At 59.8% G+C, this 13,952-nt stretch overlaps 1 protein-coding gene across 5 annotated transcripts in view; it reads left to right on the top strand.

Moving 5' to 3' along the window:
* The window catches only part of SLC4A3 (solute carrier family 4 member 3), a 72,509-nt gene extending 60,592 nt beyond the window's left edge, over positions 1-11,917 (top strand). For all 5 annotated transcript variants that reach the window (XM_054044468.1, XM_054044472.1, XM_054044469.1 and 2 more), the window contains exons 16-23: positions 307-501; positions 966-1,172; positions 2,390-2,479; positions 5,949-6,115; positions 6,659-6,912; positions 8,221-8,390; positions 8,814-8,987; positions 9,800-11,917. In XM_054044468.1, the coding sequence (XP_053900443.1) occupies positions 307-501; positions 966-1,172; positions 2,390-2,479; positions 5,949-6,115; positions 6,659-6,912; positions 8,221-8,390; positions 8,814-8,987; positions 9,800-9,877 (1,335 nt within the window). In that variant the 3' untranslated portion in view covers positions 9,878-11,917. The remainder of the gene's footprint in view (positions 1-306; positions 502-965; positions 1,173-2,389; positions 2,480-5,948; positions 6,116-6,658; positions 6,913-8,220; positions 8,391-8,813; positions 8,988-9,799) is intronic.
* The last annotated feature ends 2,035 nt before the right edge of the window (positions 11,918-13,952 follow it).

Here is a 13,952-nt window from a genome sequence, read left to right on the forward strand (position 1 = left end):
TGTGCAATGCACAGTGTGCTCTGGGATGCACCCTAGTAACTAACACTACAGTCTGAGCAGGACAGGCCCAGTGAAACAACAGATACTAAGTCTGTGACTTTACTCAGCAAATGAAGCATTTCCTGTTCCCTCCACCCCTACCTTAACCCCTTCCCTGCCAGGCTACGTGGAAAATTGTACACACGCCATCCCAGAAATTGATAAAGAACCATGTAGAATGGGAGAGAGGGAAGGAGGGGGTCTGGGAGAGCAGAGGGGAGAGGCTGTTCCATGGGCCGTGATTAACCCTTCATTTTCCTATTTCAGTTCTGCCAGAGCCAAGGCATCGAGTACCTGACGGGCAGAGTGTGGATTGGCCTGTGGCTCATCGTCTTCATCTTCATCATTGTGGCAGCTGAAGGCAGCTTCCTGGTGCGATACATCTCGCCCTTCACACAGGAGATCTTTGCCTTCCTCATCTCCCTCATCTTCATCTACGAAACCTTCTATAAACTCTACAAGGTGAACTGTCCCCAGGGAGAGGTGCTAGTGTCCGCCCAGCTGTCTGATCTAGCGCCTGCCACCGTAGTGTCCACGTGCCTCCCACAATCGATAGAGAGAACAATAGCAACAGCGTCTCTCATGCAGGGCCAGGGTGCTGTCGCATTTCTGGCTGGGCCTGTGAAACAATTCTTTGCCACCTCTCAAGCCCCCAAACACGAGTGCCCCCTGTGTGCTGTAACCACGTTGCTGTGCACAGGTATTGGGTGAAGCATAGCGGGACAAACGCCAAACCTTCTCTCTCTTCCCCTGCAGCAGTACCTTGACACATAACTAGTTTTTTCTTTTCTTCCTCAACCTCCCTGGTGCGGGTAGATTGTGGGATGAGCTATTTGGGGAAGTGCAGTAATGGGCTTGGCAACACACAGGGCTGTGCTCACACTTGATTGTCGTGAATGCATCCTCTGCTTGTCTCCCCTGTCCAGGTCTTTGCAGAGCATCCTTTGCTGAAGTTTTACCCACCGAGTTTGCAGACTGGCTTGAATGCCAGCGCGCTCTCTCCTGATGCCATGTCTCTGGGAACCAGGATGCAGCCCAATACTGCCCTCCTCTCACTCATCCTCATGCTGGGCACCTTCTTCATCGCTTTCTTCATGCGCAAGTTCAAGAACAGCCGTTTCTTAGGAGGCAAGGTAAGCGGCTGAGCTGTGACCCAGCAGCTCCATCCTGTGGCCCTTTCATCCACCATGCATCCCTTCTGGCTGCACACTTCTGCCCTCTGTGGCACCCACATTATCTATTCTAGCATGTCTGAACCTGGTGCCCTGTCCTGGCTCACATGGTCTTACCAGGCCTATGTGGCAAAGGGCTGTCTGTGCTGATAGGAAGCTGCCTGAAGAGAGAGCTGGCACCTGGGGGGGAGGGATAGCTCAGTGGCTTGAGCACTGGCCTGCTAAACCCAGGGTTGTGAGTTCAGTCCTTGAGGAGGCCACTTAGGGATCTGGGGCAAAATCAGTACTTGGTCCTGCTAGTGAAGGCAGGAGGCTGGACTTGATGACCTTTCAAGGTCCCTTCCAGTTCTAGGAGATAGGATATCCCCTGGTTTGTTGTCTCTCTCCAGGTGAGTCTGGTGCCATCAGGGACCGCCCCCGTCAGATAAACACCAACAGTCCTCTGAATGCCATTGGAGAGGACAGGCCAAGGCCATAGATAAGATCTGGCTGCTGCTGACACTTCTCTGTCCTACCCACATCTGCCCCAGGGTATCGTCAGATGGAGGGATCCAGCAGCCCAAACGCTGCTTGGGCCTAAACACTTCAGGCCCTCAGCAGGGCTTCTCTGGCTGGATCCAGAGTCAAGGGTCTGCTAAACTGGAGCTTTACAGCCTTAGGGACTGGGGGGTATATGAGTCTCCATAGGTCAGGCTAATCTTAGGGGACTGGACTCCAGTATGTGTCAGTGACCTGGCATGGAAGGAGGGATAAACTTAATGTTAGTTCTCTCTGTGATCCGCCTGTCTGCCCATCTGAGGCGCTAATACAGCACTCAGTGCCATGGGACCCGAGTGCTTTTCTAAGGCGTTTCCAGCTAGAAGGTGCCTGGTGAATGCTGGCTTCCCACCCAGTCTCCCAGGGGCCAGATGGTGTCTGGAGCAGCCCAGGTACCTGAATGTGGTTAGAGAGCAGCTGGGGCCCAGCCAGGTAGAAAAGCAGCCCAATGGGGTCAGGGAGTGACCAGAGCTCTTGTATCCTCTGCTCTTAGCAGCATTCACATTTGTAGTGGGCACCTGGCCTGTCCCTTGGCTGGATGGATCGTCGGCCTGTCTCGGGGCTCTGTACTGTGCCTGGCATTGTAGCAGTCTCTAAGCGCTTGGCCTGCGCGTTCCCACTGAAGCGTGTTTGCTTTGCAGGCTCGACGGATCATTGGAGACTTTGGAATCCCCATCTCGATCCTGGTCATGGTCTTGGTGGATTACACCATCACAGACACGTACACACAGGTAGGTGCTGGCGCTCCCATCAGGCCCGGACACCAGCCCAGCACTTATGGGACTACCGATTGTTCCATTCACTGTGCTTGTGTAGCGAGATGTTTTTGTGTTTTCCACTTCCTCAGTCAATACAATGCAAACCAAAGAGAGATTTTTGTGCACATACTTCTGCGAATCAGAGCTGTGGGAGCAGCCCCGGGAGGCACTGAGACCTACCAAGATATGGGTCAGAGCCCTAAGGGATTGAGGGTTCCTGCGACACCAAGAGCCAGATTAGAGCTGTGCAGGTTTGAGAGTCTGCCTGTTGCCGAGAGCTGGATTATAACTGTGTGCAACAGGTCTCTGCAAGCTAAATAGGAGAAGGGAGGTGGTGTTCCCTCCGAATACAGCATTACGAAACCCATTACTGGAGGCTGTGTCCAGTTTTGGTGCCTGCACTTCAGAAGGCACCAGGGGCTCAGAGACGGTTCAAGATCTGGAAAATCTCCTTCACAGTAAGACTAAGGAGCTCATTGTATTTAGTGTATCCAAGAGGAGCAAAGAGGTGACTTGATCACTGTCTGTAAATACCTTCCAGGGGGGGCGATTTCTGGCTTGTCTACATGATGCATTAGTCTTCCCCAAGGGTGTAAATTCTAATGCACACTAGCATGTTGTGGACTAACTGTCCTGTGTGGATCCTGCTGGTGTGCACTAAAAGTTTCCTTGTGCGCATTAATTTAGTATTGTTTGAAATGGGAAAGTTTAGTCCACACCAGCAGAGTCCCCTGAGCCACTTAGTACATGAAACCCTGGTTGCATCCCTGCCTCAGTTTCCCTTAACATACTTTCAAGAAGTCCAGTGATGCTTATATATATTGAACTGTGCCTCTACAGGGGTCTAGTTTATTCAATTCAAAATGGTGAAATGTGCTACGCAAATGAGCCTCCACACCAGCATCCGAGATGGGGGGAGAGAAGGAAGAAGGGGGCCAGATTAACCTTAGTCTGTCAACTCCACTTATGTCCCTCTCCTGCCTCCATCCAGGCTCCTTACCTGTGAAGCGCTCTTAACCCAGGATCCGCTTCTGGAGTCAGGGCCTCTGGGGAAAGGTCCCCACAGAGTTCAAACCAAGGCAGCCCTGGCATGTAATTCCTCTGTGATCTGCAGCTCCTGCTGAGGTTCTCTCACTGGGACCGAGTTCTGCTAGGGCTTGGCATTCACAGCTCTTCCCTTTCGAAGCCTCTTCTTCGGTCCCCTCGCCTGCTGAGCTCCACACTGACCCCCGAGAAGAGCTCTCCTTAGGAGCTCTCTGCCTCTGCTCCACTCCCAGTCTGAGCCCTCATGACCCCGGGTAAGGCCCGGGTGCTCCTTACCTACTGAACTGCCGTCCAGCTGGGTTGGCTCATTCTCCTCGGCAGAGCCTGTCACAGGCAGGCTGGGTACCTGCCCCTCCAGAGCCAGCCCCCAGGATGGTGCTTGACACACTAGTGCTCAGTAGAACTGAGACTCCCGAACCAGGCAGACAAGCCCTGAGAGCCAAGGCTCTTGAACCCAGCAGACAGAGGCAGAGCGACACCCAGCGGCTGGGAGCTGAAGTGAGACAACTCAGACTAGAAATAGGGCACTGATGTTTAACGGGGAGGGGAACCATCCACAGGAACAGGCACCCAGGGACGTGGTGGCTTCTCCATCACCGGGAGTCTTCATATCAAGCTCAGGCATTTCTTTCTATAACCTCCACCCCTGCTCGACCACAGCCGATGGGGGGGATGCAGGAAGGGAGGGATGAGGGTCTCTGGCATGGGCTAAGAGGAGCTCAGACTGGGGGGATGATAATGGCCCCTTCTGGATTTAACATGTACGATACCAAGGGTCAGGTCAGAGCTGAGCGGGGCTGAGGATCCCGGCGGTACCGAGAGCCGGGTCGGAGCCATAGGGGGCTGAGGATCCCGGCGGTACCCAGAGCCGGGTCGGAGCCATAGGGGGCTGTGGATCCCGGCGGTACCGAGAGCCGGGTCGGAGCCATAGGGGGCTGAGGATCCTGGCGGTACCCAGAGCCGGGTCGGAGCCATAGGGGGCTGTGGATCCCGGCGGTACCGAGAGCCGGGTCGGAGCCATAGGGGGCTGAGGAGCCCGGCGGTACCGAGAGCCGGGTCGGAGCCATAGGGGGCTGAGGAGCCCGGCGGTACCGAGAGCCGGGTCGGAGCCATAGGGGGCTGTGGATCCCGGCGGTACCCAGAGCCGGGTCGGAGCCATAGGGGGCTGAGGAGCCCGGCGGTACCGAGAGCCGGGTCGGAGCCATAGGGGGCTGAGGAGCCCGGCGGTACCGAGAGCCGGGTCGGAGCCATAGGGGGCTGAGGAGCCCGGCGGTACCCAGAGCCGGGTCGGAGCCATAGGGGGCTGAGGAGCCCGGCGGTACCCAGAGCCGGGTCGGAGCCATAGGGGGCTGAGGAGCCCGGCGGTACCCAGAGCCGGGTCGGAGCCATAGGGGGCTGAGGAGCCCGGCGGTACCGAGAGCCGGGTCGGAGCCATAGGGGGCTGAGGAGCCCGGCGGTACCGAGAGCCGGGTCGGAGCCATAGGGGGCTGTGGATCCCGGCGGTACCCAGAGCCGGGTCGGAGCCATAGGGGGCTGAGGAGCCCGGCGGTACCGAGAGCCGGGTCGGAGCCATAGGGGGCTGAGGAGCCCGGCGGTACCGAGAGCCGGGTCGGAGCCATAGGGGGCTGAGGAGCCCGGCGGTACCCAGAGCCGGGTCGGAGCCATAGGGGGCTGAGGAGCCCGGCGGTACCCAGAGCCGGGTCGGAGCCATAGGGGGCTGAGGAGCCCGGCGGTACCCAGAGCCGGGTCGGAGCCATAGGGGGCTGAGGAGCCCGGCGGTACCCAGAGCCGGGTCGGAGCCATAGGGGGCTGAGGAGCCCGGCGGTACCCAGAGCCGGGTCGGAGCCATAGGGGGCTGAGGAGCCCGGCGGTACCCAGAGCCGGGTCGGAGCCATAGGGGGCTGAGGAGCCCGGCGGTACCCAGAGTCGGGTCGGAGCCATAGGGGGCTGAGGAGCCCGGCGGTACCGAGAGCCGGGTCGGAGCCATAGGGGGCTGAGGAGCCCGGCGGTACCGAGAGCCGGGTCGGAGCCATAGGGGGCTGAGGAGCCCGGCGGTACCGAGAGCTGGGGCTGAGACTCCCGGCAGTACCAAAAGCCGGGTCGGAGCCATAGGGGGCTGAGGATCCCGGCGGTACCGAGAGCCGGGTTGGAGCCATAGGAGGCTGAGGATCCCGGCGGTACCGAGAGCCGGGTTGGAGCCATAGGAGGCTGAGGATCCCGGCGGTATCGAGAGCCAGGTCGGAGCCATAGGGGGCTGAGGATCCCGGCGGTACCGAGAGCCGGGTCGGAGCCATAGGGGGCTGTGGATCCCGGCGGTACCGAGAGCCGGGTTGGAGCCATAGGGGGCTGAGGGGCTTAATGTCGTTAAGTAAATGTTGTTTTTTTCCTGCTCTCACAGAAGCTGAATGTTCCCTCTGGGCTCTCAGTCACGTCTCCCCAGAAGCGCGACTGGTTCATTCACCCCCTGGGCAGCCGACAGGCCTTTCCCATGTGGATGATGTTTGCCTCAGCCATCCCTGCACTCCTGGTCTTCATCCTCATTTTCATGGAGACCCAGATCACTACGTGAGTACTGCTGTCTGCACCCATAGCTCCCTCGTCCCACTGGGCTCCGAGCCAGTGCCTGGCAGCTATGCGGGCAGATGGACGAGGTGAGCGGTTCTCCGTGTTGGGCTGGGCCCCGGATGTTCAGCCGCAGGCTCGGGCTGCGGGATGCCCAGTCTGGACGGGAGGAGGCAGGGTTCTGCTCCCTGGGACTCTCCTGTCATGGCCCTTCCTGCACAGTGGCTGTGGGTTCCCCTCCCCCTGCCAGGTGGAGTCTACGTAGCCTGCACCAGCCTCACCCAGGAAAGGAGCCTGTCCCTGGGCTTGGCAGACAGGAGAACGGCCAGGAGCGACGAAGAACGTCACCTCTTCCCCCACTTGCCAGGCTGGACTCTCCCCTGCCTGGCAGCTCGTATTGCCAACTGCACCTCTGTGCAGGGCGTGAGCAGTGTTCCCAGCTCCAAAGGCCATTGGGCACATGTTCTGCCCCAGCAGCACAGGCGCAGGGAGGACCCGGGGCTGAGCACGCCTGGTGCCGACAGCAGGACCCTCTTCTCCCCCCAGCCTGATTGTCAGTAAGAAGGAGAGGAAGCTCATGAAAGGCTCCGGTTTCCATCTGGACCTGCTGCTCATTGGTACCATGGGCGGGCTCTGCGCGCTGTTCGGGCTCCCTTGGCTGACTGCCGCCACCGTGCGCTCAGTCACCCACGTCAATGCCCTGACGGTCATGAGCAAGGCCATCGCTCCGGGGGAGAAGCCGAAGATCGAGGAGGTGAAGGAGCAGCGCGTGACAGGAGTTGCAATCGCTGTCCTTGTTGGTGAGCCCCAAGCTACTGAACTGGGGGGGCAGAGATTGTCCAGGGATAGGATTAGCAGAATCCCCATGGCCAGCAGCCCTACTCTGCCCCCCAACCAGCATGTTGGGGCTCCCTCCAAGACCTTTCCACACCGCTTGTCCAATTCTGGGAGAACACTTCATCCCGTTCCCTGGGGTCCAAAACGCTCGACCTACTCTGTACCTCACCTCTGTGTTCCTAGCTCACTGTGTCTGTTGTTAGTAAAGGTTCCTGGCTGTTCTCCCTCCTGGCTTAGCTGGCTCAGACATTCTGTCATTTTCAACCTCTCAAATTCTAGCCTCCAAGAAATGAGGCCTCCCTCCAAGTGGTGATTACTCATGTCAGGCCAGGCCTAGTTACACAGCACCCCTACCTCATGGCCAGTGCCCCTACCTCACGGCCAGCACAAGTACCCTGCCCACAAAACCAGGGCCCCGCCCCACTCCCCATGGCCATTGCCCCTATCTTGCCGCCAGCCCTCCCTCCCCCAACAACCAGCACCCCACCCCGCTCCTTGTGGCCAGCACCTCTGCCCTGGCCCCAAAACCAGCGCTGCTACTTTGCGGCCATCGACCTTACCTAGCATGTACAACCAGTGCCCTACTTGTTCCCCACAACTAGTGCCCAACCTGCCCCCCACGGCCAGCGTCCCAGCCCTGCCCCCAACAGCTCCCGATGGCCAGCGCCCCAGCCCTGCCCCTGACAGCTCCCACATCCCCAGCCCTGCCCCTGACAGCGCCCCACGGCCGGCGCCCCAGCTGCTCCCACAGCCAATGCCTCTCCCCACCCCCACAACTAGTGCCCAACCTGCCCCCCATGGCCAGCGTCCCAGCCCTCCCACAACAACTTTCCATGGCCAGCGCCCCAGCCCTGCCCCTGACAGCGCCCCACGGCCGGCGTCCCAGCCCTGCCCCCAACATCTCTCCATGGTTAGCGCCTTAGTCCAGCCTCAGCCCTGCCCACAGCCCACAGCCCTGCTCCCAACAGCTCTGCAGGGCCAGCACCCCAGCCCTGTCACCAAAAGAGCCCCATGGCCAGCGCTTTAGCCCTGCCCCCGACAACTCTCCAAGCCCAGTGCCCCAGCCCTGCCCCCGACAGCTCCATAGAGCCCCCGCCCCATCCCACTCTTCACAGCTCCCCCGGCTGGGGACTCCTGACAGTGACTGCCCCTACCCTGTCCTGTGTGGCAGCTAGAGAGACTCAGGCGGTGTCAGAACAATGGTCCATGTGCAGCGGACAAGCAGCTGGGGAGGCTGCAGGTGAGTGATGCCCTGAGCTCTCTCCTTGCAGGCTTGTCCATTGTGATGGGCAACATGCTGCGCCGGATCCCCCTGGCCGTGCTCTTCGGGATCTTCCTCTACATGGGGGTCACGTCTCTCACCGGCATCCAGCTCTACGAGCGTCTCCTCCTCATCTTCATGCCATCCAAGCACCACCCGGACCACGTCTACGTCGTCAAGGTGAGTGAGCAGGGGCAGTTCGGGGAGCCAGGGCTGGGACTGGGACATGGGGGTGGCTGGTGGGTGGGGACCAGGGAGAATGAGAGGCCCTGGGTGGGAGATGTAAGAGGAGAACTATCCGTGAACTGTCTGGAGGGGCTGAGCATTCACTGGGGCCGTGCTGTAGACGGGGCGCCGGGGCTGGGAGGAAGGGGTGACTCGCGGGCTGGAGGGGCCGAGCATTGAGTGGGACCATGCTGTAGACGGGGCACCGGGGCTGGGAGGAAGGGGTGACTCGCGGGCTGGAGGGGCCGAGCATTGAGTGGGGCCATGCTGTAGATGGGGCGCTGGGGCTGGGAGGTCATCGTGACGCTCAGGTGGGAGGGGGAGGTGGCTTATCTCCCTGAGGGATGGTGCATTGCTAGGCTGGACTTGTGTCCCCAGGTGAAGACCTGGAGAATGAACCTCTTCACCTGCATTCAGCTGGCCTGCATCGTGGTGCTCTGGGTGGTGAAGTCAACAGTGGCCTCGTTAGCTTTCCCCTTTGTCCTGATTATGACGGTGCCCTTACGACGCTTCCTCCTGCCCCGCTTGTTTCAGGACCGGGAGCTCAAAGCCGTAAGCAGCTGTGTGTGACCCGCATCCATCTCCCCGGGGTGGGGCCGTCTTCAGTTCACTCAGGCAGCTGGCATGTGGGGCACTGCCTGCTCAGAGGGGCCGGGAGCTTTCTCCAGCTTCTTGTGGGTGGTGATTTATCCGCAGTAGTGCCTAGGCCAAGCCCAGCACTTTCCAACAGAGCCAGGGGATCCTGCCCCAGTGAGCTCACAGATGCCTGGAGAAGCCTGGAACAGCCTGGAACGGGGACTCCCTGCTCCATCTCGCTCTCCACGGTCAGGGCTGCCACATCTGGTGAGGTTGGTCTGGAGCTATCTGGCCGTCCCCTCCCTGGCAACGGCTGGGACAGCCCAGCCAACATGCCCAGTTCCCCGGACATTGATATAGTCAAACACAGAGGTCTCCAGACCGAGAGTCCAGGGGTTGGGGCCTCTTTCCATCTTCTGTGGGTGGGGTCCAGGGGCCTCACCACAGAGAAGAGCCTGCGTCAGCAGCTGGAGGCGTGGAGGAGCTTCACAGCCTTTCCTAGGGGCTGTTGCTACCTAGCAGAGGAGCCAGCACCGGAGCTACCAGGGAAAGGACACCAAGCCAGAGAGTGGGGAGGGAGGAATGGGTCCCGCGGGAGGGGGAAGGAGACAATGTAAGCACCCTGCGACATAACGGGCAAAGCGCTCGATACCAACATCCCCCCAGTGGGGTGGGTGAGGGCCTTGGCTCCTGCCCCTGGGCTGGTGTCTGAGATTGGCGGGAGGTCCACCAGGAGCCCGGCTCTGGTCACTGCCCAGCCACTGCCCAGCTTCTGTGTCTGCCCACAGCTGGACTCTGAGGACGCGGAGCCGAACTTTGACGAGGACGGCCGGGACGAGTACAACGAGATGCACATGCCTGTGTGAGCGGCTGCTCCGCCCCCCACCCTGTGGAAAGCTGCTCGTTCCCATGCATTCTCCCTGGCTAAGGCCCAATCCGAATGGCTTTGAACTCACTACATGTCAGATGTTTTCCTGTCTGGACCAAAGAGCAGCTGTGTCGGAACCCTGGAGGGAGGTGGGCAGGGCCGTCCCTGACCCCACCCCTCATCCACTCCATGGAAGTGTGAGTCTGTCTCCACCTGTACCCAGCGGGAGACGCTTCTCGCATCCAGAGGCTCTGTAGGGGCCTGCACTGCCTCGGGTCCTGGGTCTCCCTTACTGGAGACTGGGGGTTGCACTGGTATGCAGGCTAGCAAAGGGGGGCCATGCAGCTGGGAGCCACCACCTGTCCACTCACCACAGAGCTCCGGCTCCTCCAAATGCCAGCCCAAGCTCCACGTTCCACTGAGCCTGAGGCAGGCCTGGGCCCCGCACAGAGCCCCAGTCACAGTGCCTGGCCGGACTCTGCCTGCGCAGGGCAAGACTCCAAGAGTTGCCTGCTCTGCCGCCCCCAGCTGGGCTGCCCAGCTCCCTTAGCGGGCACACAAGTGGGCTCCTTGCACGACTCCCTGCCACGGGCGGCTTCGCATCTCAGACTGCCCTGCCTGGTTTGCTCACAGCGCTCCTGTGCCATCCTGGGCTGCAGCACGGCCAGGATGATGGGAACTCAGGAGCCTGTGTCCAATCTGCCCCAGGCTCTCAGTGCTACTGGCCCATGCACCTGTGTCCCAACAGCAGGAGTTCAAATCCCATCCCCCTGCCTGTCCGAGTCCATTCCCTGGTGCCTGCCCTCCCTGCTGATCGCTCCAAGTTGTATTTCTGGGGTGGAGGGGTCTGAGGTCATGGGCATTTCCACAGTAACCAGCTGTGATGTCAGTGTTAAGGATTGTGATGTCTGCAGGGGAAGGAGCAGGCAGGGCTGAGAGGGCTTCCAGAGGAAGTGTCTCCCATGGAGCATGCGGCGGGTTGTAGCCATGTCAGTCCCAGGATATTAGAGACACGAGGTGCGGGAGGGAACTTTTATTGGACCAACTTCAGCTGGTGAGCGAGCAGCTTTGGCGCTTACCCCGAGGTCTTCTGCAGTCTGAAAGCACCTTTCTCACCACCAGGAGCAGGTCCAGTAAAAGATGTTCCCTCCCCCACCTTGTCTCCCAGCAGCAGGCATCCACAGCACGGGTGTTGGGGTCACCGGGATACAGCCTCCACCACAGTGACTGGGCCACCCAGACCCTGGTGACTGGGTTGCTGTGGCTCCCCACCTCTCCTATCCCCATACCTGGGCCACCCACAGTGTCTGGAGGCACCTGATAGCCAGAGCCCCTGGCACCCAGGCCTGTCCCTGGGCAACCTTGAATGTCTTCCCACCTGGAAGGCCCAAGGTCTCTCCAGCCATCAGGGTTTGAGGCCTCATGTGGGTCGCTGCCTGGGCCCTTCAGAGCCCAGCTCTCCCTGCAGCTCTCGCCAGCGGCACTCACAGCCTAGGGTCGGGTAACCTGGTAGCTGCCATGGAGCCCGAGAGTCACTGGTACGAAGGCTCGGTGGGGCAGGAGGCCCTGATGTGACAAAGCCAGAGAAGGCAGGCGCCCGGCCCCTCCACACAGGCATGAGAGGAAGGGGAACCTTGTGGTGCAGGCGCTGGCCTGGGAGTCCTACCTCCACCAGAACTTCCTGTGGGACCTCAGCAAAGCCACTGACTCTCCCTGCCTCAGTTTCCTATCTGTGAAATGGGGCTGATCCCCTACCTCACGTGTGGGGGTGCTCACTACAGCCACAGGGCCATATGGATACCAGCCTGGTGGAGGGCCGGGCACCTGCTCCCGCCGGGCCACAGCCTGGCATACCAACCGCCCCTGTGATGCCAGTGAAGCCTCCTGGGTAAGAGATGTGTGTCTGTGGCTGCGTGTCCTGTCCCTGTGTCGTGTAGGAGGCCTGCTGTTACTGCGTCCCTGCCAGCCTGGCTGTGCGTTGTGACTCATCTACCCGTAGTGGCAATGGCTGCACCAATAAACTCTTCACAGGAACTGAGCTACCGAGTCTCTGTGCATGCTACAGCCCATGGGGGACCAGCTGCTCCTCCAGGGCAGCAGGTCCAGGAGACCACTGGGGCTGCCTGATCATGTTTCCACCCCATCCACCCATGGCCTGGGAACCCTGGAAGTGGCACTGAAGCCCAATGTCCACACAGAGCTGTGGGTGGGGGATGCCAGGGGACTGACTTCCTGCTCTGACCCACTGGTGCCACTCAGAAAACGAGGAAGGGGTGAGAAGAGCAGGGCTGCGGGAAGCCCCACAGAGCCAAGGCTTTCCCTGTCCCGAGTTCTGTGGCAGAGGAGCCCGCAGGACCTACCCAGCTGGGTCTCCTGGCTGGCAGACACAACCCCCAGCCCCACATGAAGCAGGCTCCCTTTCAGCTGGCTCTGTGCACTCAGTCTCAAGGTTCGAGCAGGGCTAGTCAGGACACCTGGATTCTAATCGAGTTCTGCCCTGTGTGCCTTGGCTGAGTCCCTTCCCCTCCCCATCTCAGTCTTCTCCTCCGCTGCCTAATACAAGAACTAGGGGTCACCAAATGAAATTAATAGGCAGCAGGCTTAAAACAAATACAAGGAAGTTCTTCTTCCCACAGCTCAGAGTCAACTTGTGGAACTCCTTACCTGAGGAGGTTGTGAAGGCTAGGACTATAACAGCGTTTAAAAGAACTGGATAAATTCATGGTGGTTAAGTCCATTTATGGCTATTAGCCAGGATGGATAAGGAAGGGTGTCCCTCCCTAGCCTCTGTTTGTCAGAGGGTGGAGATGGATGGCAGGAGAGAGATCACTTGATCATTGCCTGTTAGGTGCCCCAGAGGGAGTGAACCTGGCATTGGCCACTGTCAGTAGACAGGATACTGGGCTAGATGGACCTTTGGTCTGACCTGGTACGGCTGTTCTTATATTCTGGCTTTACCCTTGTTTGTAGAGCCTGGCCCGACCCTTGCTGGGGGGGGGTGAGGGTGGGTGGGGCACCTATGAAAAGCCAGCTGCTTGTGCTCTCCCATCACCAGCATCTCTGCCACGGCGCTGAACTGCTTGGAGTTACAGGGGAATCTTGCCTACAGCGGAAATGACTGGCCCAGGGGGTAATGGGAGTGGCTGCCCAGTCTCCGTCTACCCCAGACTCATGCACCAGAATTCAGTGCCCAGGACAAGGATGTAAACGCCACAAACGTGCGAGTCTCAGCCTGGCCAGGCTGGGCCTGAGTTTGGGGCGTCAGCCAGGTTACAAAGGGCAAGCAGAGCAGTTCCCAAAGTCTGGGTCGTGGCCCCAAGTGGGGTCGTTCCATCAGTGGCAGTGGCTGTGGCAAGCCCAAGTGTATGGAGGATGCCATTTTGGGCTACTAACTGGCGTCCTCCATGCGGCGTGATCCCATGGATACAGTGCAATAGGGGGGCAAAGATTCCTAGCAGGGCGCTCTGGGGGCCCAGACTCTGGGGCTGCTGCTGCTAAATTTGTGGATGGGGGCCCTAGGGCTGGGCTGGCCCAGGCCTTTGCTGATGGCATGTAATTTAGAGAGCTCCAGCCCTAGGCCGGTCCCTGGGGAACTGGAACCGCTTGTGGGCTCAGCTGGGACACAGCACAGACCCCCCCCATGGGTTACCTGGAAATACCATCGGCATCACACAGCATCCTTGGTGCATTTTCTGCCCCCTCTGGCGGCAGAGTCTAGGGCCGGCGCTATGCGGGTCCTAGGTGGCAGGTGGGCTGAGTGTTTGGACGACAGGGACGCTGCAGGGAAGGATAAATTGAGTGATACACTGCTGGGGGCGGGGGGATGTTGGCGGCTCAAGGCTTTTGGCCTTGTTCCTCAGGACATTGCGCTGGCCTAGGGGGCCTGACTCTGCTGGGCAGATGCCACTAGTCCTTGCAGTCACAGCTGCGGGAGCTGAGTCCCTCCTGCTCTCACTGTCCAGGTTTAACTTCTGTTCCTGAAACACGTGGCCCCAAATCTCAGAGAGCCGCTGGCAGCAGCAGCTGTAGGGCTCCCACCGCTGGAAGGCAGGTCAGAGATGCAGGTCAGACTT

This window comes from Malaclemys terrapin, chromosome 11 (genome assembly GCF_027887155.1).
Source record: "Malaclemys terrapin pileata isolate rMalTer1 chromosome 11, rMalTer1.hap1, whole genome shotgun sequence".
Taxonomy (NCBI): Eukaryota; Metazoa; Chordata; order Testudines; family Emydidae; genus Malaclemys; species Malaclemys terrapin.